The following is a 24,159-nucleotide window of genomic DNA, read 5'->3' on the forward strand; positions in this document are numbered from 1 at the left end:
CCCCCAGCGCGGGGCGAAGCCCCGCCGCCAAGCACTATTTCTGATATTGAAAACCAACAAAATGTATTCTGAGGTATCTACAGTGCATTTTCCTGCTATTAAAAAGTTCTATTTAAAAAACCTTATGTGCTATTCTTACTGACTTAGACCCTCCCTCGTCGTTCGGCGCATTTGCCATCAAGCTGTTTCCATAAAATTGTGGTCTCCCCGCCATTACTAGCAAGGGGTCTGGGGGAGCGCCAGGAGCTCCCCAGCGCTAGGCGAAACCCCGCCGCCAAGCACTATTTCTGATATTGAAAACCAACAAAATGCATATTCTGAGGTATCTACAGTGCACTTTCCTGCTATTAAAAAGTTTTATTTCAAAAACCTAATATGCTATTCTTACTGACTTAGACCCTCCCACGCCGTTCGGAGCATTTGACGTCAAGCAGTTTCCATAAAAATCTGTCACTGGTAATGTCTGAAGCCTCTTCCCACCTACCATGAGGACCTCCATGAATGAGTGGCGTCAAGTTGTACTAGGATATCATTGCAACTCTTCTTATGCGTAATTCATTTTGTCGGAGAACATGTCCCGCAAACTTCATGCGTCGTTCTCTCACAATCTTACTAAGGGGTCGACTCCCAGTTTGGCATAGGATTTCCTTGATTTAGATCCGATCTCTATAACTGACTCCTGAAATCTGTCTTAGCCATCTTTGTTGAGCTATATTTAGTGTTTTTCGATTTCGGTAGATGACTATTCACTGCAGTTTATTAATGGAGCCCTGCCACTGGTAAAAATGTGTAACCTCTCTTAAATATGCTCTTGGAATTAAGTGACTGTAGTTTGCATTTAGATTTTATATCGAAAAGAGAAGTTTTATCGTCAAAATCTTCTGTTGGGGGTTTTCCACCTCAAAATGCTCTGTAGGGGGATCTTAGACTCAAAACCATCTGGAGGGGTTTCAAACTTTAAAAAAAAAAAGCCATCTGTAGAAGAAACTCAAAACCCCCGATTGGCTTGTCTACGCTCAAATAATTTTAGTGTGTAATTTGCTTTTTGTTTTATATTGAAGATGTATTTTTAGCACCAAACCCCTCTGAATGGGGGTTTAAACTCAAAACCCCTTTCGGCAACGCTCATAGCATTTTGAGTGCGTAATTTGCTTTTTTTCTTACACTGAAGATGACGAGGGGTTTAAACTCAAAACCCCTTTGACTACGCTCATAGATTTTAGAGTGATTAATTTTCTTTTATTTATATTGAAGAGGTACTTTTTAGCTTCAAACTCCACAGTAGGGGCGTTTAAACTCAAAACCCCATAGACTACACTCATAACATTTTTAGTGTATAATTTGCTTTTTTATTATTATTAAAAAGAGGTATTTTTTACAAGTGGGGTTTAAACTCAAAACTGAGTCAAAACCCATTTAGCTACGCTCATAACATTTTGAGTGCGTAATTAGCTTTTTTTATATTAAAGAGGGGGTTTATCGTAAATTTTAGACGGGGTTTTAAAATCAAAATCTTCCTTAACTGTGCTCTTGGAATTAGGGGATTTTCGTTTGCATTTTTTTTGTTTTGTTTTATAGAAGAGGGGGAGTTAACTGCAAAAACCCCAGGTAGGGGGTTTAAAACTCAAAACCCCTGGTAGGGGGTTTTAAACTCAAAACCCCTAGTAAGGGTTTTTAAACTCGAACCGCTCTGGTAGGGGTTTTAAACTCGAACCCCCCTGGTAGGGGTTTTTAAACTCGAACCCCCCTGGTAGGGGTTTTTAAACTCGAACCCCCCTGGTAGGGGGTTTTAAACTCAAAACCCTTTTGGTTGTGCTAGGGCAAGTGATGGTTTAGTATTAAAATCTCACCTAAAATAAACAAAATCAAAGCAAAAAATCAATCACTAAATTCCGACTCCCCCCCCCCCAAGGGGGGATTTCATTTCGGGGTGGGGGGGGGTTGAACCCCAAGAACCCCCCCCCCTGGCTACGCCCATGAAATTAACACCATCTACATCGATATTATACTTTCTAGTATTGTGACTTCACTTGCATTAAAGCCATAAGCCTTTTTATTGCGTCACTGTGCTCCTGGGATAGTTTTTGATGAACTTGAGCTTTGAGAATGATCTCTCACATGACGCGCACTGGAAATGGCCTGATTTAGCGGTATTCGGAGGAGGTTACAAGGTTTGAGCACACGTAATTACCATATGAAGCCTGTTTCCGCAATATATTATGTCTATTGGTGATTGTATTACTGGTTGGTTGATGAAAAGTGCTCGAGCATCAATGACATCATTGAAAAAGCGATTTGCCATTTATTTCATCATACAAACAGGAAAAGTAACACAGTTTGTCATAAGCGTGTCATCATCCAACATGTGTCTTGGTTCAAGAAGAAACCCAAAGGTATCCATTTTCTTTCCAGCCTTTGGAATCTGCCCTTCATCTCCATATGAAATCTGTCCAGCACTTCTGTCGCAACACGTTTGAATTGCAGTTCTATTGACAGTCCTACATAAGAACTCAACTTAAATTCCCATCAAGTCTTTTCTTTTTTCTGGTTGTTTTGATTACAGGGAATCCATAGTATTCACTACCTTCTTTTGTTTTTTTCGATGGATTGTTCTCATCATTTTGCAGAAAGCATGAACGAATACTAATTTCTTCCGCCGCTTACCATATGTGCAGTCCAAACGTTTGTAGTTTCTTCTAAACTATATTACTTGGGCGCGCGAGCTTTGACCAGAATTCCAGATAGGCAAAAAATTCATAATTTTCCACTGCACGAAGAATCTTCTGTGCTAATATTATATGATATTACGTCATTGTTGGTTGTTTATGTTTTGTGCGAAACCAAAAGGATTCAAAGCACACAAAAGTGCGAAAGATCCATATCTCGTTATTCTCGAGTATACAAATACTCCGATAAGCGGACTGCCGTATTCACCATCACAACTGCTGATGAGTAGAAGACTCAGGGAATCATTCCAACTGACCCCAAACAATTGAAACCATCGGTAGCTGAAAATGCAGAGACATTACTCAACGAACGACAGATGAAAAGCAAAGTGAAATACGATGCAAAAACAAGACTACCTAAAGATTACTCTGATGGAGAGAAAGTGAGAGTTTGTCTAGGACAAACATGGCAGAATGCAGTTATCATAAAAAAACATTCATCACTCAGATCTTACATCATAAAGACAAACGATAGAAAAACATACAGAAGAAATCAACGCTTTTTGAACAAGAGTTTCAATGAAGACATCCCTGGGTACTATAATACCGATGAAGACAAAGCAAACTGTTGGAACAAACGAAACAGACAGTTATAGACAATCAGAAGTGGTCGAATTGTTAAAGTTCCCTCTAGATATCAGTCTTAAGAACTTTAAAAGGAAGGATATGATAATAACTTCAAAAGGAAGGATGTGCTAATATTTAATGATATTACGTCATTGTTTGTTGTTTATGTTTTGTGCGAAAGCAAAAGGATTTGACGGAAACAAAAAGAGAGTCTTCTATGTCTACTTTGATAATCAGTCTCCGTTATTATTATCATTAATATTGATAAATGTCTACTGTATGTTAATGTTAATATCAATCTGTGACAACAGAACAGATTCTGCGCACTGCTTCTAGTGTTCATTCTTTCAGTTGTTGATTCAAAAAGGTTCTTCCACAGTATGATGATTTTGTCGAGATGCAAGGAAACTCCCGACGTAGCTTCTTCTCTTGTATTACTCTTTTTTTTTAAATCCCGGCTTTATCTTCTTTCAGTTTGGCCCATCTCTGGGGTTAATTTTGAAAAAAAGTTGAACAATTCATGTACAGTTCCAAAAAGGTGACAATTGTTGGATCTATCTCAGCAGAATGAAAAGCTGCCAGGTTGTATATCATAGTTTTATTCGTGGCAACACAGAGAGAAATATTCTTTGTTCTTGCTGCAAGCACATAATTGATCTCTTTTAAAAGGAAAATAAATCGCCAACAAATCTATTAAAGATGTGCAATTTAAAATGTAAAACTAACTTTAAAAAAACAACTTTGATCTCTGTGGGAAAAAATATTTTTAAAATGTCAACAAAGTCAACGTACTGATGGACCTAGATCTAGGTTTAGTCTTTGTTATAAATTTAATCCATTAATGTTGAAAAAGAAGACACCCGTTGACACTATTTGTCAATCAAATATATTAATTAATGTATTCACAAACAAATTTCGGACACCCATTTGAGGGCCCTCCATCGCAGGCTCCATCCCCCCCCCTTAGCTACGTACGCCACTGCTAACCGGCAAGGGCGGGGTGTCTATACAGTCTTTCCACTTTCTCCAGGAAGAACTAGAATATAATAAAAGTCTTCAGAAAGAATGAATATTCGGAATGTAATAAAGGGACATAGGGGGTAGGCCTACTGGAAAGAAGTAGTACCTTTGATGCTTAGGCATGCTGCTCCTTCAAACCCCTAAATCTCTCACATGTGGCTCCACGCACCATGCCCTGGAAAACCGCTTCAGCTGGCGGACTAAACCATGTGAGGGGGTGGTGATAACATGGCACTACTGGGCGAAAGGCCTTCTAGATTAAGGTCACCGGCCAGGGCGGAAGAGTCCCAGGATGGACTACAACGGCCATATGTTCAGGACCAAGGCGAACCACTTAATTGGAGGTACTCGGCTGTGGTCAAGCATGGAGAGGGATGGGCGCCGCCATGTAAGTATCTAAGCCCTCTTTACACCAAATGAGATAATGACCGTAAATAAATCCATACCGGCTCGGCCGTCGCCCGGGTTACCAAGGAGATTGGAAGCGACTCCTACCAAACCTGGAAAGGCACTTGTGGAAGATACAGTAACCTCTCAACCAATGAACGAGGTCAACGACTATTAGAATTTCTCCGAAATACAACAATCTCTTACTGGCTAACACACTAGGATGCCACAAAAAATCGCGTACAACCACATGGCACAGTCCGAACGGAGAACACCACAACCAGATCGACTATATCATGGTACAACAGCGTTTTAAGGCAAGCATCCATACGGCCAAAACAAGAAGTTTTCCTGGAGCTGACATTGGAAGCGACAATGACCTTGTTATAATGACCCTCAAGTTACACCTAAAAAAAAGGTAACAAAACAAGGACCTACCAGGATAAAATTTGACCTGAATAAGCTGAAAGACCCTCAAGTAGCTGCCAGATTTGAGGCACACGTATGAAGACGCTTTGCAGCCCTCAATATCTTGGACTGCAATGACCAGATACCGACACACAAGTCAATATTGTAAACACAGAAGTCACAGACACAGCCCTGGAAATATTAGGGAAGCTCGCCCACCCAAAAACCCTGGGTAACAGCGGATATACTCCAACTCTGTGACAAGCGACGGGAGCTTAAAGGGAAAAAGTTGTCCGACCCAAAATTTGTCCACGAATACAAAAGCGTTAACAAACGGATTAGAAAGGGAATGAAAGAAGCGAAGAAAAAGTAGGTAGAGAATAAGTGTCAAAAAATTGAACAGGGACTTAACAGGAATGACAGTAAAAAAGCGTACCAACTAGTGAAAGACCTCACTACCTCAAAGCATGGAAGAACCAACACAATACAAGACAAGATTACAAAGAGAGTTTGTGTTACACAAACTCAGAGGCGGCCCCCGTCGAAGTCGGATCCCTGTCGGATCTGCATATTCGCAAATAATATTCAAGAGGTGATTTAATTTTGATGTAAAATGTTTTACACGTTTCGGATGTTCCTTCAGAGTTGAAGATAATTACTTCCTAGTCCAAACCTCCCGCAGGACGACGGGGGATGGGAGCGGGCAGGGTTTGAACCCTGGGCCATCCATAAATCTGAACGACAGTCCAGCGCGCAAACCGCACGACCAGGCAGCCATCCGATGGTCAAAAGTAATAATGTTTCAAAGATTCATTTGCCGTAAATTTAAATTTAAATTTAATAAAAAAAATAGTAGATTAGTTTATTAGTATATTAAAACATTACAATATTGATCAAAACATTTGGAAATGAAAATCTACACTTTTTTTTTACACTTTAAGTTTAGAAATTGAAATTCTACATCTTAATCTAGTCTATTTTAGTCTAAACTAGATCTAGAAACTCTAGATCTAGACTCTAAAATAATTTTAATTAGAATATAAATCCAGATCTAGATATACTGTAATAAAAATCTAGATCTAGTTTAAAAAATCTAGATTAGATCTAAATCAAGACATCATTCCTTTTTTAAACGCGAGTCACATAACGAGGCTTAATAAACATTACTATACCGAGTTCTTTTTTCATTTCATTTGAAGAATTAATTCCATATAACGTCAGAGGGAAAAAAAAAACACTACGTCACACGGCCTAGCTAGACTAAAAATCGCGCCTTCATCTATAAGAGCCATTTATCGAGTGTTTATAGACTTTGGTGCACCGAGTGCGTTCTTTAAGCATTTCATTTAAAGAATTCATTCCATATGACGTCAAAGGAAAAAAACACTACGTCACACGGCCTAGCTAGAATAAAAATCTCCTTCATCATTACGAGCCTTTTATCGAATGTTCATAGACATTGGTGCACCGAGTGCGTTCTTTTAGCATTTCATTTAAAGAATTCATTCCATATGACGTCAAAGGAAAAAAAAAACACTACGTCACAAGGCCTAGCTAGACTAAAAATCACCTTTATCAACACGAGCCATTTCTCGAGTGTTCATAGACATTGGTGCACCGAGTGCGTTCTTTTAGCATTTCATTTAAAGAATTCATTCCTATGTGACGTCAAAGGAAAAAAAAAACACTACGTCACACGGCTTATTTAGACTAAAATATGTTTTCATTAATACAAGCAATTCTTTCGAGGGTTAATAGACATTGGTGCACCGAGTGCGTTCTTTTAACATTACATTTAAAGAGTCCATTCATATGACGTCAAAGAAAAAAAAAACACTACGTCACAAGGCCTAGCTAGACTAAAAATCACCTTTATCAACACGAGCCATTTCTCGAGTGTTCATAGACATTGGTGCACCGAGTGCGTTCTTTTAGCATTTCATTTAAAGAATTCATTCCATGTGACGTCAAAGGAAAAAAAACACTACGTCACACGGCTTATTTAGACTAAAATATGTTTTCATTAATACAAGCAATTCTTTCGAGGGTTAATAGACATTGGTGCACCGAGTGCGTTCTTTTAACATTACATTTAAAGAGTCCATTCATATGACGTCAAAGAAAAAAAAACACTACGTCACAAGGCCTAGCTAGACTAAAAATCACCTTTATCAACACGAGCCATTTCTCGAGTGTTCATAGACATTGGTGCACCGAGTGCGTTCTTTTAGCATTTCATTTAAAGAATTCATTCCATGTGACGTCAAAGGAAAAAAAAAACACTACGTCACACGGCTTAGTTAGACTAAAATATGTTTTCATTAATACAAGCAATTTTTTCGAGGGTTAATAGACATTGGTGCACCGAGTGCGTTCTTTTAACATTACATTTAAAGAGTCCATTCATATGACGTCAAAGAAAAAAAATTCCATTACCTCACAATAGGCTAGTACCGGTACCATAAAAAAAATGTCTTTATTTACACGAGATATTTAACGAGGGTTCATAGACATTGGTGCACTGAGTTCTAATAGATATTATTTAAAAAGGATCAAAGCCACATTGTTTTTGCGTTTTGTCTGTCAGTCGGTCTGTCCGTTATCTTGATATAAAAAAAACAACTAAAAGTTATTAAAAATTGATTAACCTTTATTTTACGTTTCAAAACATCGCAATAATTTTTAGGTATGAACACAATTGAAAAATTTATATAATAGATTGTTCCGGATGTTTGTATAAATAGTAAAAGAAAAAGAGAATTTCAGATAAATGTAATACCGTTAATTAAATTTTTTGGATGGTCTCGTATAAAAATTAGATGTACTACAGCCACGTGGAGAGATTTTCATACCTTACTTTGGTGTTTGGATTCTGTTTTCCTTAAAAATCGGAAACGATAATTAGATTTTTTAATGTTTTAGGTAGAAAGTTAAATGTACTGTAAGAGAGTAGTGAGTTAAAATATTTTTCATAAAAATCCGTAAAAACATTATTTCGTAAATGAGAAGATTATTTGTTTATTAATTAGAAGAGGGAGTTCAAACAATTATTTGGCGTTAGTAGATTTTTAAATAAATTCGGAAATTTCTGGCGACGATTTGTAAGAAACAAAATCCGGAACTTTCTTTATCGATTACAAAACTTATATGTTATGTTTTACAAGAAAATTAAATGTCTAAAAAGTAATTTTCAGTAATCAATTCTAGTAAATTACTTTTTTTAAAAGCCTTATGCGATTTCAAACAATCATTAGGCATAATTCATGTTTTATAAAACAATATCCGGAACATTTTTACACTTAATGAAATATAAGTCAGTATAGAGATTATGATTTAGCATTAATATGCTATTTACATAAAAAACGGAACAACATATTATTGATAATGTGTTTTTGCAACGTTTAAGCATGGAAATTGAATGTAATATAAGTTAGAAGAGCAAACAAACATTTGTTGGCGTTGATTAGTTTTGCACAAAAAAATCCGGAACAATCAATTTTAGATACTTAAAACTATTGAGATGTTATGGGAGGAACATTAAAGGGTAAATCAGATTTTCAATAGCTTTTAGAGTTCTAGTTTTTTAAATCTAATCGTGACGGACAGACCGACCAACAGACAAAACGCACAAAAATAAGCTTCTTTTATTCGGATGGGGGCACTAAACAAAAAATAAATAAAATCTGATTTTTAAAAAAAGTTTAAGGAATTGGTTTAGCACCTGATCATGTTGCGACGTTACGCTACTGCACGAAAAGCGCTGCATAAAAAGTCCATTTAAAAAAATGTGCGTGATATTTACATACAAAGTGCATTATTAGCCTTTATAAACAAACAGAAATGTTTTCTTTTAATTTTAGCAGCTAGTTGACCAGAAAAAACGTCTTTAACTATTATTTGTATTTGTTGTAAACATTTCCTGTACATTTTAAAAATATATTTGACTTAGTGATACAGTAAATACACAAAAATTGTCCATCTTTGTTAGCATATTGTAACATTGCCTCCCTTACATTTACGTAATTGTTTTAGAATTGGTGTATTTTTATGAAAAAATCGCTTGCATAATTAATTTTATAAATTAAACGGTTTGCTTTTAGAAAACCAAAAGTAGCCGTTGCATCTAAACTTTTCAAGCCGGATTTAATGATGAAATAATATTTTTAATATCTCTTCTAGTTTTCGAGATCTGAGTGTGACAGACGGACAGACGGACAGACGGACATTTTGCACAAACCTAATAGCGGCTTTTTCCCCTTACGGGGGCCGCTAATAAAAACAATAGATGCTTAACTGAGGAAAAAGATGTGTTAAAAAGATGGACGGAATATTGTTCAGAACTGTATAACTTTGAAATCTCAGGAGATCAGTGGCGTAGCATCCATGGCGCAAAGGGGTTCAATGAACCCGGGCACACGACCATTTAGGGTCCCACACCCGATGGTAAAACAACCATGGGTCCAGGGCCCCTCTATGCCACATAAGCTCTAGCTTAGGGCCTGCATGAAATACTTAGTAGTTACATACAATATCTGGACTTCTATGGGGCACCATATCTCAAATAGCTTAAAGCCTTTTGAACTGTAAATACGACGATGCATGGCGCGTAGGGGTTTCATGTCGCCTTGTCCCATGACTAATGACCAATTGTAGCCGTCCCTACACAGCAACTTTGTAAAAAAAAAAAAAATGTTTAAAAAAATTAAAAAGTTTCCTTCAAATATCCTGAACGTCATCAAACTTTATAGTAACTTCAAAACATTGACCCGTTGTTTTTCAGTTGGAGCCATTGTAAGGAACTGATTTCATCAGGTTTATTGCTATGTCATGACGGTGCGTTGGTGGTGACGTTTGGGTCCCATACTTCCTTCTTTCTTTTTTTTTTTCCATCTATGTTAATTAAGCCGTTGATAGTAGTACCTTTTTTTTCTGCTTTTATTTTTAAAGTAAGAATCTTTTTTTTTTCCATAACCGGAACTCTAGATTTAGACTTAAAATAGGTATTAAACAAGAAAAAGAAACATCATATTCTGTTTGTTACTTTGGGAAACATTAAAGATGTTGACTTTTTAGTTGAATGAGAACTAAATCTGTGCCATTTTTCTCTATCATGCATGACAGCACTCAAAGAGAATTAAAAATTTATTAAATCTGCGTTATTTTCTGAAATTGTTTTGTGAACTCGGATGTAGAACAACCCAAAGAAATTGCTGAAAATCATTTGTAATATTTCATATTTGTGAGAACCAGAAGTCTGTAGGATTGACTGAACAAATACTCTTAAGTAATATAATATCACCATCTTTCTTTAAATTACTTACGATGCCAAGGCAAGGATGGTTTTTCAATATGAGCGAACAGTACAATAGCCCCAATGGCGTAGTTAGGGATTTGGGGTCCCGAGAGGCTTGACTTCTTTAGGGACACTTGTATTTTGACATTCGACATCCTGACATTATATAAAGGCGTAATATTTAATATTTAATGGAAAACAAATTTTGGACACTCATTTCGGGCCACCATCACCCTCCACCCTAGCTACGCCACTGAATAGCCTTCATTTATTGTTGCAGCAAAAGCAGCCCCTTGCACATTAGGTTTACTTTGCTAAACATACTTAAACATGGTCTTCAATGATTCTGTCAGCTGTTGTTGAACGTGCATTAGAATGTCTTTTAGTCAATGTACTGATACATACCAACTACTGGATTTCTTTGTCACACAAACTATGTGTTGTATTGGCCGGGGGGAGGGGGGGCCCACCAACATATTCTTGAACCCGGGCCCAAGGGTACCTTGCTATGCCACTGCCAGTGGCGTAGCATTCATGGCTCGAATACCGCTAACTCAGGCCACTTCCATTACGTCATGTGAGAGATCGTTCTCAAAGCTCAAGTTCATCAAAAACCATTTCAGGAGCACAATGACACAAGAAAGGCTTATCATGGCTTTAATGTCAGTGAAGTCACAAATACTAGAAAGGATCGATGTAAATGATGTTATAGATGTCTTTGCTGCAAAGGATGCACGACGTTAAGCGATATGAATTGAGATTTGTCACTTGTGCATTATTTAGCTTATAAACAACGGTATTATTCATTAAAAGAGTCTTACTGATTTTTTTGTTAAGTTTACTGATATACTGAACCAATTTGATTTTGGGCTTATATATATTTGCGTACATTATCTCATGTCATATGTCGAATGTCAAAATGCAAGGGGCCCCCAAAGAGGTCAATCCCCCCGAGCCCCCAAATTCCTAGTTACGCCCCTGGTCGGAATAATACTTAGTATTGAGTTAAAACTTGGTGCATAGTTCTAAGAAAGTTAACGCATTTAGGCCTATATTGATAACCTCATACCTCAAACCAGGATTTATTTAAAGTAATGCTATGAATATTGAAATTGGACAAGAAAGCAAAGCCGAACAGATTCTACATGAGATAATACCTTTTGGACAAAGTAGTTCTGGCAAAAAATACCGGCACTAAAGGAAATCCAATCCACGCCATTTTTCTCTTTCATTGGTGACAGCACTAAAGACATAGGCCCCTATCAAAAGTTGATAATCCCAAGTAATGAATAATCCCCAATCATCGTTAACTAAACTGCGAGGCTAAAGCTATGATGGTGCTTACAATATGAGTGGATCGTAGCATGGCCTTCGGGCAAAATCAGCGCATTGTGTTTACTGTAGAATTAAAAGAACTTGTTTCTGGATTGGCTACTGAAAAGGTCAGAAAAACTTCAGTAATTAAATGTTACATCCATTTACTGTTAAATAATGGACATCGAAATAATAGTTTAATCAATGTTTAATAGTTTTACACCTAGAAGTATTCTCTTAATGTAAATTCGTATAGTGGGAGATAGAACTCATAAAACATTTGTCTGTCCATTTGAAACATTGAGTCATTTAATTCTGATAAGAAGTTGTACAAACATTGACTTTGAAGACAATATTACCTGTATGGAGCCCTAACGAACTCAAACGCAATGGCACTATTACTTATATATCAAAAGCTCTATTTGCATTGGTAAGTGTATCGATACATTCAAATTACTCTTTTTTTTTTGTCATCCACATTTGTCTTATTAGGGGAGGGGGGCCCACCAGGATATTCATGAACCGGGGCCCACGGGTACCTTGCTAAGCCACTGGTTCTGGATCCAGTCTACATAAATAAGAATTACTCAATCAATTAATTCCCAATCAGTTGGAAGACTTCTTATAAATCAACACATCGAAAGGAACTCCGCTTTATTTAGATCAGTAAGATCTAGATCTAGTTACAATCTAGTAAACATTTAAATCGTAAAAAAAAAGGGATACCGGTACTAAGAGATCTATCTAGTGGTAGATTAAGAATAGTCCATTTCCATGCATTGATGCACTGATCTATATAGAATTAGCAATAACAACTTTTTTTTTCCGTAGATAGGGAAAATTTGTATTTTCGTGTCCATTTGCGTACAAAATACGCGATGCGTACTTGTTGGCAACTCTGAATAAGTACTTTTAAAATGAAGAACAAATCTATTCAAATATTACTAAAAATGTTCGCTACAATTGTATACAGTTGCAGCACATGTCCCCATTGTTGTTGTTATGAGTTGCTAACTAATTAAAAAAAAGTACATAATTCAAGAAAAAGTAACATTTCAAAAAAAAAAATAATAATAATTTTACAACAATTTATTAAACCATTTCTTTCCAAATTTACAGAACTGACAGGGTTACCAAGGTACAAGTTATAAAATTTGTTTACATATAATGGCATATACATTTTTGTTTGTGTTACATTTATCCTAATAAGTAATAAAAAAACACGTTTTGCAATTTCACAAAAAAAAAAAAAAAAAATATTTAGCATTTTATTCAATATTGAAATAAATATAACATGTTACCATCATTGTTACTGATATGCTGCAAGATAGTAAAATGTATTAAATGCATAAACCATCTTTAATACTTCAAACTATTTCTCCAAAGTGATTTCTAAAATACAGTGGTCATACTTAGCAACCTTGTTGTCTCTAAAAGTCAGATTTTGGGTAACTAAAAAAAAGGGCTTTATTATTTATAAAACTGAAATACAAATTGACAAAACAGATTGTTTTAATGATTACTATATATCATGTCTATGAGAACTTGTAATGTAAAACAAGTAAAAATATTATTTTCAATATGCTTATAAAATTTATATTTTCAATAATGTTTTTTTAAAAAAAATGTCCAACATTAAATGTAATTTCTTAAACACTTTCTTTAAAAAAAAAGTGGCAAGCCATTCATTTTAACTAGTAACTTATTACAAACTACTATGCTTTCTCATTTTTGTTACAAAAACATCAAAATATTTTATGAAAACATTGAATTTGATTTTCTAAACTTTTCATAGAAATAAGTGAATCTTCTAACTGTTCTTTTTCAATAAATTTTGTGGTCAAATACTTGTTATAGAACTATTAGGGACAGAAAAAGAATTAGCTGACTTGGTGACGCACATAGACAAGACTTATGCAGAATATGGAATGCAAATCAAGGCTGAAAAAACACATTATGACCAATAGAAGACAGGGCTATAAAAGGCACATCAGCATTGGTGGCAAAAAGCTGACAAGTGTCAGTAGCTTTAAATACCTTGGAGCCATTGTCTCAGGGAACCAAACCTGAACTACTGGCCAGAATTGCTGTCTACAGCAGCACTTGCAAAACTCAAAACAATCTGGACAGACAAAGGCATTGCCCTTGACACTAAATCAGAATGATGTGCTACCTGGTCACGCCACATTCTTATATGCATGCGAATCTTGGACGATGACTGCAGATCTCAAGAGGAGGATCTTAGAAATGGAACTAAGATTCTACAGAAAGATCCTAGGTGTCACTTACAAAGACAGCATCACAAATGAAGAGATTAGAATCAGAATTAATACAGCTATTGGACCCAAAGATGACCTACTAAGCACTGTCAAAAAATGTAAACTCAAACACTATGGCCAGATTACAAGGTCCTCAGGGCTCACAAAAACATTCCTTCAGGGAAGAGTACCACGAAGAAGAAGACAGAGAAAGCGATGCCAGGCTTGTTGGTGAATAAAATTCTATCCAAGGCAAAGGACAGAGAGTAATGTAGAAAGATAGTTCAAAGATCTTGTGTGGTGCCCCAATGGTCAAACAGAGGGATAGATGAAGGTGAAGTTTGTGTTAAACAGTAATTTGACAAACTAGAAAATAATAAAAACATACTTATTTAAAAAGAAAATAGGAAAGAAAGAAAAATAAAAACACTAAAAAAATTATAAAAGTTCTTATTTTACAAATTTTCCTCAATTTATATATGTATCATATGAAAATGATTAAAGCTTAAAGATTTTGTTAAGTTTTTCTGATATATAACTGCATGGTCATGAGATACATATAATAGAAGTTTTAAAATTAAGGAATGCCTGTTCTCAATAAAAAGTTAAATATCTTTTTCCAGAGAGTATATTATTTAGAGTTATAACGATACCATTTGAGCGCTTACAAGGAGTGTGAGATGGAGATTCAAGGCTGGAAAAATGCTCTTAATAACATGAAAAAAAGTTTCTGTGTCTCAAGATACAAAGCAAGGAGTAAGGCCAGCAAGAACGCAGAACAAAAGGCTGAGAAAAGACATATCTACATTAGACCCAAATTATCCTTGCTTTGTATGTGGCCAGCTTTTTAAAGCAAGGATTGGACTACATATGAGAGATGTGATCATCCTCGACCACAAATGAGGAGCTATATATATATATAGTTTCTTCAAACTTCAGAATGTTAATAAACTATGCCTGTGATATATAACATTAGGTTATGTATTACAAAATAAAAACATTTATATTTTTTTCATCTTAATATTGTAACAAAGTCAAAATGAAACGTGATATTTAAAAAGGTTTATGGCGAAAAGAAGGTATTCTAAAAATGAACAAATGTTTTGGACATGTCACACTTAATAGTTGTTTTTATCTGAATGTATTTTTTCATGTCGTTTTAAATGGGCAAGCCGAGTAAAATCACCTTGACAAATTTGACATTTAAATGGCCTTTCACCAGTATGTAATAGCTCATGGGATTTTAAGTTACCAAGACGATTGAATTTTTTCTGACAAATTTCACATTTAAATGGCTTTTCACCAGAATGTATTAGCTCATGGTGTTTTAAGTTAGAGGACTCAGTGAATTCTTTCTGACAAATTTTACATTTAAATGGCTTTATACCAGAATGAATTAACTCATGTTTTTCTAAGTGATGGGACCGATAAAACTCTTTAAGACAAATTTTACATTTAAATGGCATATTACCAGTATGTTTTTTATTATGAGTTATTAAATTAGAGGGGTCATTGAATTCTCTGTGACAAATTTTACATGCATATTTTATGCCATCATGTCTTTTCTCATGCCATTTTAAGCTAGAAGAGTAAGCAAACTCTTTCTGACAAATTTTACATTTAAATGGTTTTATATCTGAATGTGTTAGCTCATGATTTTTAAAGTGAGTGGACTGAATGAATTCTTTGTGACAAACTTTACATTGAAATGGCTTTTGACCAGAATGTATTTTTTCATGACTTTTTAAGTTAAAGGGTCGTGAGAACACCTTCTGACAAATTTTACACTGTAGTGACTTTTTACTTGAGCGAATCACTCGCTTATTTTTTACTTTTGATGAAGTAGACAATGTTTGTGTACCTATATGAGATTTTTTCTTATTTTGGGTTCTTTTGCTGTAAGAAAAATTGTTTCCATCTTTTAAGTTTACATCATTTTCATCTTTGTTGGGAGTATTTGTAGCATATACATCTTGGTTTAAAATCATTTCTTGATTCTGGTTCACCATTATTTTCTGCAAGACAAAATAAATAAACAAAATATTAATAATTTTATCTGATACTAGAGTTGCATTTGTTGTATGAATTTTAAGAACAAAAATGTCTCAGAAAAATAGAAAAAATCTTGGAAGACAACAGTCACATGCTCCATCATAACTACATCAAGTCATCGCGAAGTGGGTGACTTCTATCAAGTCTAGAACAACAGTCACATGCTCCATCATAACTACATCAAGTCATTGCGAAGTGGGTGACTTCTATCAAGTCTAGAACCGAGTGGGACAAAAACTCTTCGTTCCTTACTCTGTCAGACTATATTAATGATTAATTAATCATTGATCAAGAAACATGAAAAGGACCAAGATATCTGTGTAAAAGTAGTAGTTCCCCTTTCAGACCTTGTGGTCTATAGGGTAGATGATGTAAAGTTCATCTGTGTTTGTGGCCAATGGGTAACGAGGGTGTCATGTGACCATCACAATGACCAATGGCCTTTACTTTTCCCCAACTAATATCAGGTACCCATTAGAGCTGGGTGGACTCAGAGGCTCCCAAAGATCCCAAAATTAAAAATCCCAGTTATCACCAAGATTCGAACCAAGGACCCCAGTTCGGAAGCCAAGCACTTTACCGCTTAGCCGCCCAATGATTAGTTAATGTTCTAAAATACATGAACACATACAACACTAGACTCAACCTTTCAGAGCTTTACGTTTGTTCTAAATAATTATTTGTTGATAATGATAATGGCAAAGTATTTGATTCCAAAGATTAAGGAAGAGTGCAGTGGTTCACATGACTATGTTGATACTCTAAAGCAAAATATGTGGCTCTTATCCAACTGTAATATGAAAAAAATATCCCAGAATGGTAGTTTATTACTATTTTATGTGTTATGTGTCACATGAAAGAAATAGGTACTATTCAAGTAAAGAAAAAAAAATCAACTTATTTATATAGGGTACTTATATTGTTCTCATTTCAATGTAAAAAAAAAATAATATTTCTAAGTATCACATTACAACTGTCTTACCTTTGTCTCTTCTTCTTCAAAAGTATGACCACTGGAGGACATATCTTGTGTCTCTGAATCTAATGATTCTGTCTTCTCAATTTTTATAACATTTTTGAGATCATTGGTTAAGTCTTGTCCAATGTCATCCATTATTGATGTTGAATGAATTTGTTCTTCAGATGCCTTTAGAAATAGAATGTGTTTTCTACCTTAAAATCTTGAATGATATTCATTAAAGATATTAGGGGCATTACATTTTTAAGTGAAAGAGTGATTAAAAAAAAAAATTAGGTATATATATATATATATCTCATTCATAAGTTCTTCTCTGATACGGACATATTAGTCAACAGAATAAAAAAGTGTTATAAATGGGGCACATATTTTTTTTTAGTTCTATATTTTTAAAAATATATTTAATAAAAATAGTTTACTTTAGTTTTTCTCCCTATATGTAAAAATTGAACTTACCTGTGCCTCTTCTGCAAATGTTAATTCATAAGTTTGACCAGTAAAGCTGTTTTCTGAAGTATCTGACCAATCTATCTTTTCAATTTTTATGACATTCCTGCGTTCACTCAAGTTTTTTTCCATGTCATCCATATTTAATATCAATTATTTAAGAGTCTTTATTAACAGAATTTTAATTTTGAATGTTATTAAACATAGATATTTTCCAGTATTTTTATGACACTAGACAAACATAAAGGTCTTAAATACTAAGCCACTACAATTTAATTGCTCCTGTGAAAAGAAAATGAAAGGAAATAGTTAACATCTAAAAATGTATGTATGTAAGAAAAAAAAATACACATGCACTAGCTAATAATATGTTTATTTTTTTCACATGAAACACCCTTTTAAAAAAAACAGTTTAAAAGAAAAAACATCCCTATTAGCAACATTATAGTCCACACTTTACATATTTATTTTCATTTTGTCAGCAATAGATCTGGATCTAAAAAGGCATATACATATATATTATTTAGAATAACACAGTGTATCTTCTAATAAAACAGCTGTTGTTGAATTCTAAAAGCACATAACTATACCTGTACCTGCACTACTCTTGAAATGGTTGGTATATGTGTGTTTAGTATATCACCTTGAATACTTTTAAATCCATCATTAAACTGGTCTGGTCCCTTTATTTTTGTTTTCTTTCAACCTTCAATACAAGTGCCTACAACCCCCTATTATGGAGGATGCACAAAAGTTGTAACCTTCCATTTCCCTGTCTTATAATGCCCCCCCCCCCCACACATATATATATATATACACAATATTATCTAGTGAAACACCCCATCCCGCAGAAAAGTTTGAAAGAAGAAACATCACTATTTGCAATTTTGTCAGCTCTTCACATGTTTATTTTCATTGAGTCAGTCAAAGATCTTGATAAATTGGCACCTTATTTAGAATTTATTTTATAACTCATCTTCACAAACCATCTTATCCCCCCCCCCCAAAAAAAAAACTAACAACAACTGTGCACAAACACTCACACTTTTAAGAGGCCTTTATATTTACTGTGACAATTTTAGGACAGTTTTATTTTCATATATGTTATCATCCAAAAATTTTATATTGTAGATTCAAAGCACAATAAAAATAACAGCGCCATAAGGTTTTATCTTGCTTAGAAAAGACCTCATTCACATCCTTTTAGGAACTAGGTTACAAACTTGTATTATTTATTTAGTAGGTACTAGTATAGAAATAAAAGTTTTGAAACATAACATGAGTTCTGTTCAAGGAAATTTTTTAAAGCATAATATAAAAAAAATTTATAAAAGTATATATTATATACTGCATGTTCAGATTTTTTCAAGTCAGAAAGGTTGTTTTGGGGTATTTTGGTTCTAACAGAGCAATTTTAAACAAATTAGATAAAGTCTAGTTCTTATCAAAATACTATTATGTACAGTTAAAAGAAAATTTAAGTTTAACTACTATGAATTTATTTTTCCTATCAATAAAAAAAATCTAAAATAGATAATCAACAAAATCTTTATCTAATCTTAAATTTTAATGTAAAAATTAATTTTATTTAAATATTAAGTTCAAGCCCTCACTCAAATGGGTATTAATGTAAGTGGCCAGATACGAACTGCAGATAAAGACAACATCAATACAAGTGAAGTCATATAAATATCTAGGCGTCATCATTGATAACAAGGTCTCATGGGAAGACCACTTTGGAACTCTGACAAAGAAAACAACCCAGTGTGGCTATTTTTCCAATACAAACTCATTAGCTTTAAACTAAATAAGAAGATCCTAGATAATTTTTAAGGCGCAACTATGCAAAATCTGCTAACACACGGCATAACTTGTTGGCAAAGCAACGCTTCATCTAAACTGTTGTGCCGCCTAGAAAACATTATAAGGGCACCAAAAATCACATGCAAAACACGACCATATTTAAATGAACTTTTTGAGCAAAAATCTGAAAAATCTTTGAAGGCAACAGCCACCCATTCCATCAAAACAACATCAAATCGACACAAAGTGGAAGACTACTGTCAATCACGACAAGAACAGAGCGGTACAAAAACTTGTTCGTACATTACTCAGTCAGACTATTAGATCTTAAATCTTATCTTATACTCATGCGTCTAGTGCTCTAGTCATGCATGTTAATCAATGACTTAAATTCTACCACTCGTTGATCAGGAAACATGAAAAGGACCAAGAGCCAGGATGCCTATGTGTCACCTGTGTGTAGAGTGTAGTCGCTGGATTGAACTCTTGATGTTGCGTATATCATTATGATTATCATAGTCATGATAGTGTATGTTAAGGCTTACTTAAGCCTTTAAGCCTATTTAAGGACAAATGATAAATGTTTCTGTTGACAGTGTTGTCTTTATTTGACTATTTAATAATAGAACTAGATCTATTTATAAATGAGTTTAATGAGAAAGCTAGAGTCCTTGTAAGACCTTGTTACGCTTGTAATGTGAACTTGACTTTGAACTTCGACTTCACTAGTGACTTGTAGTTGTAATTAATGTAATCACAACAAATTTGAAATTTCCTATTTACTAAACTGGAAACTGAAGGAATAAGGATCAATAAAGCAGTCTTAGAATCACAGGGTTCTATATTATTTGAAGGATATGCAGAAAAATTCAGGTTACAAATACGCAATTTTATTTTAGCGCAGGTTAATAGTTTTTAAAATATATCTATATTTTATTTGTAAGTTTTTTTTTCATGTTGTACCGTATTTTATTGCTATTGGAAATACGCCATTTTTTGTTTTCAAGGCTCAACCATAGACTATCTCCCCTGATTTACTTACCAACTTTTTTCAGTTTGTTTTTGTCTTTTTTTTTCCTCATCTATTAGATCTAGATAGTGAAATTCATTTATAATGCAAACATGCTTTTGTACTTTATGTAATAACTAAAAACTAAATATAAATTGTGTAATAATAGTAATAACATACAAACATGAAAAAAAGATAAATTAATGGGGAAAAAATATTCACATTTAAATATATTGGCTTTAAAAGTGGCGAAGCTAGGTACCCGTGGGCCCGGCTCAAGAATATGTTGATGGGCACCTCCCCCCTTTGTGTGACAAAGAAATCCAGTAGTTTGTATGTATCAGTACATTTACTAAAAGACATTCCAATGCGAGTTCATGAACACAGCTGGCAGATTCATTGACGACCATGTTCAACTACTGTTTAACACAGCTAGTGAATATAATGCGCAAGTGACTGCTTTTGTTGCCTAGCTACGCCACTGAGGCTATTGTACAGTTCGCTCATATTGAAAAGTCATCATTGTCTTGTCATCGTATGTAATTTAAAGAAAGATGATGATAGTTTATTACTTAAGAGCATTTGTTCATTCAATCCTGCAGACTTCTGGTTATCACAAATATGAAAACCTACAAATGTTTCTCTGATTGCAATTTCTTTGGGTAGTTCGTCATCGGAGTTCACAAAACATTTTCAGAAAATAATGTTAATTTAATACATTTTTAATTCTCTTTGAGTGCTGTCAACCTTGATAGAGAAAAATGGCGCAGATGGAATCTCCTTTAGATGCTGTGCTAAAATTGCATTACCCAACAGATCTATTATCTCGTTTAGAATCTGTTTGTTTTCTTAAGAATGTATGTAGCCTACTACTTAGACATTGTCGTTGTTACTCATGTCACCAAAGCGATACTCTTCGCGATGACCATTAAATGAAAGGTTGTTGCATTCTAAAGTCAAAACTAACATTCACTATGCAATGAATTACGATGAATTACTTTCCGTCAGTAAATGTCAACTTCTTCACTAAGCTCTTTGTTTACATCCACCAACGTTCTCAGTCTTTGATGTTGTCTGTATGTTTGGGAAGCTTATTGATGAAGTTAAGTAATTAATAGGCCTATTACTTTTTTTTTTTGACGATACGATTGGAAAACAAACAACATTGAAGCTGTGTCATGGTATAAACCCGAGACCATTGAGACCATCCGAACGACTTTCCAGTGCACATACCAGACGACAAAGCAGCCATATTCCACGATAAATGTAATTATCGCTTTGATATAAACATCCTCCCCAATACAGTTACGCTAAGCAGCAATGAACCTGATGTAAGCAGTTCCTTACACTGACTCTAGGTGAAAACACGGGTTAATGTTTTGAAGTTAATATAAAGTTTGATATGACGTTCATGATATTTAAGGAAACTTTTTAAATGTTTAACCATTTGTTACAAAATAGCAGTGTAGTGCAGGCCACATTTGGTCCTGAGTCATGGTACCAGGCGATATGAAACCCCTAAGCGCCTTAAGATTTAAGACATGGGGCCCCATATAAGTCCAGATATTGTATGTAAATACTAAGCATTTTATGGAGGCATAAGGTAGAGCTTATGTTTTCCTAGCCCCATGGTTGTTTCACCATCGGGTGTGGGCCCTTATATGGTCGTGGGCCCGGATTCATTGAACCCCTTCGAGCCATGGATGCTACGCCACTGGGCTTTAAATAAGCTTGCGCCATGATCAGTAATGTAATTTAATCATCGTTTTTTTTAATAACAATAAATAAACTATTTATATCACTACATTAGTCAAGTATAATTTCTTTCACTTATTTCGAAAAAAAAAATTATTAGCAATAGTCAATTAACTAATTGGTTAATTTTAATTGACTGCTCAATGCACAGAGTTAATTAGATATAGAGAGCTTACAAATGTAGCCTGACATAACAAACAAACTTAAAAGAATCCCTATCCCTAACAAAGTTATTAGAAAGTAAGGATAGGACTGTGGCTTGGGAGGGAAGATTCGGGAAATGTTGCAATGGCATCTCCGTTAATAACCTTGTGATGTCTCCAAATAGAGATTAGACAGATGGAAATCAGACTTTATCAAATCTCTTCTTTGAAATGATAGAGCATCAAGATGAAATAGTATGTGTGTTGCTACTTCTGTGCACTAAATAAGGGAGGGGATGAAACACTATGACAAGTAGAGTGTATTTGTCATACATAGCTATTTATAGACGCCGTGTCTAGTCCACTGTGACATCTTTGTCCTCCAAAAAAAGGTGGAATTTTTCTTTGTATCATTTAGGCACTATCTCTAGCCGCGTCATTATGTGAAGAATTAAAAAGAAAACTCAAAAGCAACAAGATAAGTGTTTACAGAAGTGGATGAACCGACAAAATGGGTCTATAGCTTATTATAGGCCTACATGTGGAGTGCAATGTGTGCAAGAAACCAGTTTAGACATTTAACCAAGAGGAAATGTTTCTTTCTTGAAGCATGGAATGAGAGATTGGCTTTTTAGAAAACCAAAATTAGATAATCATTCAATGTCATCAGTTAGGCCAGGTTTACAATGAACGATCTCTTTATAACAATAGGTTCATAGAATACATATGAATATTGTTAATGTAGGCTAATAATATTAACATTAATAAATCTCTGTATCCTGTGGTATCATGTCGTTAGTCGCCTAACAATATATTATATTGGGAACATTTTAATATTGGCGGAGATAAGTTGTGGTTGTTGATATTTTGCTGTTTATATTGGCTGAAAATATTGAAAACTGCTTTTATGCCTGCCTGTCAGGGACCGATTATGAGTTTGTTTCCACACAATCTAAAGGTATGGACAGTTCGTTGTATAAAAACTGCCTCTAGGAATAAAGCATTGTAAGCTGGGATCGAAACGATATCGCCAACAAAGCTGTTCTCCCCCTCCCCAAAAGAACAGAAGGTGACTGTACAATTTGCGATGTCACAGATTCTGCATGCAACGTTAAGATCATAAGCTCTTGGATTTTTCTTAAGGGGTGACTTCATGAAATGTATCTAATGATCTATTTGGGCTAGTAGCATGCATCTTAAACTCAGAGCATTACTTCTACAAGGTGGGTAGCCAGCAAAGGTAGTAGAGTGCTTTTTTTTATTACCAATTTTCGTTAATACCGTTAATGAAAACCTCAAGTAACCAGAAGAATGTCTAGGCTACAATTTGCATAATGCCCTATCAAGAAACAGTATATTCGGCGTAGTGCCTTTCAGTATCCCTACAGGTCGAGTATCACTATTGTAAATACATGTGCCCGTCAGCGCTCAGAGATATGACTCTCGTTCAAGCTATGCACCACTATTTCCTCTGACAGAGATATGACTCTCGTTCAAGCTATGCACCACTATTTCCTCTGACAGAGATGAGACTCATTCAAGCTATGCGCCCCACTTTTTCCTCTGACAGAGATATGACTCTCATTCAAGCTATGCGCCCCACTTTTTCCTCTGACAGAGATATGACTCTCATTCAAGCTATGCGCCACTAGTTCCTCTGACAGAGATGAGACTCTCATTCAAGCTATGCGCCACTAGTTCCTCTGACAGAGATGAGACTTTCATTCAAGCTATGCACCCGACTAGTTCCTCTGACAGAGATGAGACTCTCATTCAAGCTATGCGCCCCACTATTTCCTCTGACAGAGATGAGACTCTCATTCAAGCTATGCGCCACTAGTTCCTCTGACAGAGATGAGACTCTCATTCAAGCTATGCGCCACCAGTACCTCTGACAGAGATGAGACTCTCATTCAAGCTATGCGCCACTATTTCCTCTGACAGAGATGAGACTCATTCAAGCTATGCGCCCCACTTTTTCCTCTGACAGAGATATGA

The 24,159-nt window shown here is 35.0% G+C and overlaps 1 protein-coding gene across 6 annotated transcripts; it reads right to left on the reverse strand.

Moving 5' to 3' along the window:
* Positions 1-12,354: 12,354 nt before the first annotated feature.
* On the reverse strand, positions 12,355-20,285 carry LOC106068094 (zinc finger protein OZF-like). 6 transcript variants are annotated; one of them, XM_013227396.2, is made up of 5 exons: positions 20,218-20,275; positions 18,048-18,182; positions 17,461-17,733; positions 17,008-17,172; positions 12,355-15,988 (listed from the first exon to the last, which is right to left on the reverse strand). In XM_013227396.2, exons 3-5 carry the CDS (start codon positions 17,590-17,592, stop codon positions 15,092-15,094), a joined length of 1,194 nt encoding a protein of 397 aa, XP_013082850.2. In that variant the 5' UTR covers positions 17,593-17,733; positions 18,048-18,182; positions 20,218-20,275; the 3' UTR covers positions 12,355-15,091. The 6 variants fall into 6 exon arrangements, with proteins under 6 accessions (XP_013082850.2, XP_055894871.1, XP_055894872.1 ...); XM_056038896.1 differs by lacking the exon at positions 20,218-20,275 and adding an exon at positions 19,935-20,206; XM_056038897.1 differs by lacking the exon at positions 18,048-18,182 and having other exon boundaries at positions 20,218-20,285.
* Between the last annotated feature and the right edge of the window lie 3,874 nt (positions 20,286-24,159).

The sequence above is a fragment of the Biomphalaria glabrata genome, chromosome 8 (assembly GCF_947242115.1).
Source record: "Biomphalaria glabrata chromosome 8, xgBioGlab47.1, whole genome shotgun sequence".
Taxonomy (NCBI): domain Eukaryota; kingdom Metazoa; phylum Mollusca; class Gastropoda; family Planorbidae; genus Biomphalaria; species Biomphalaria glabrata.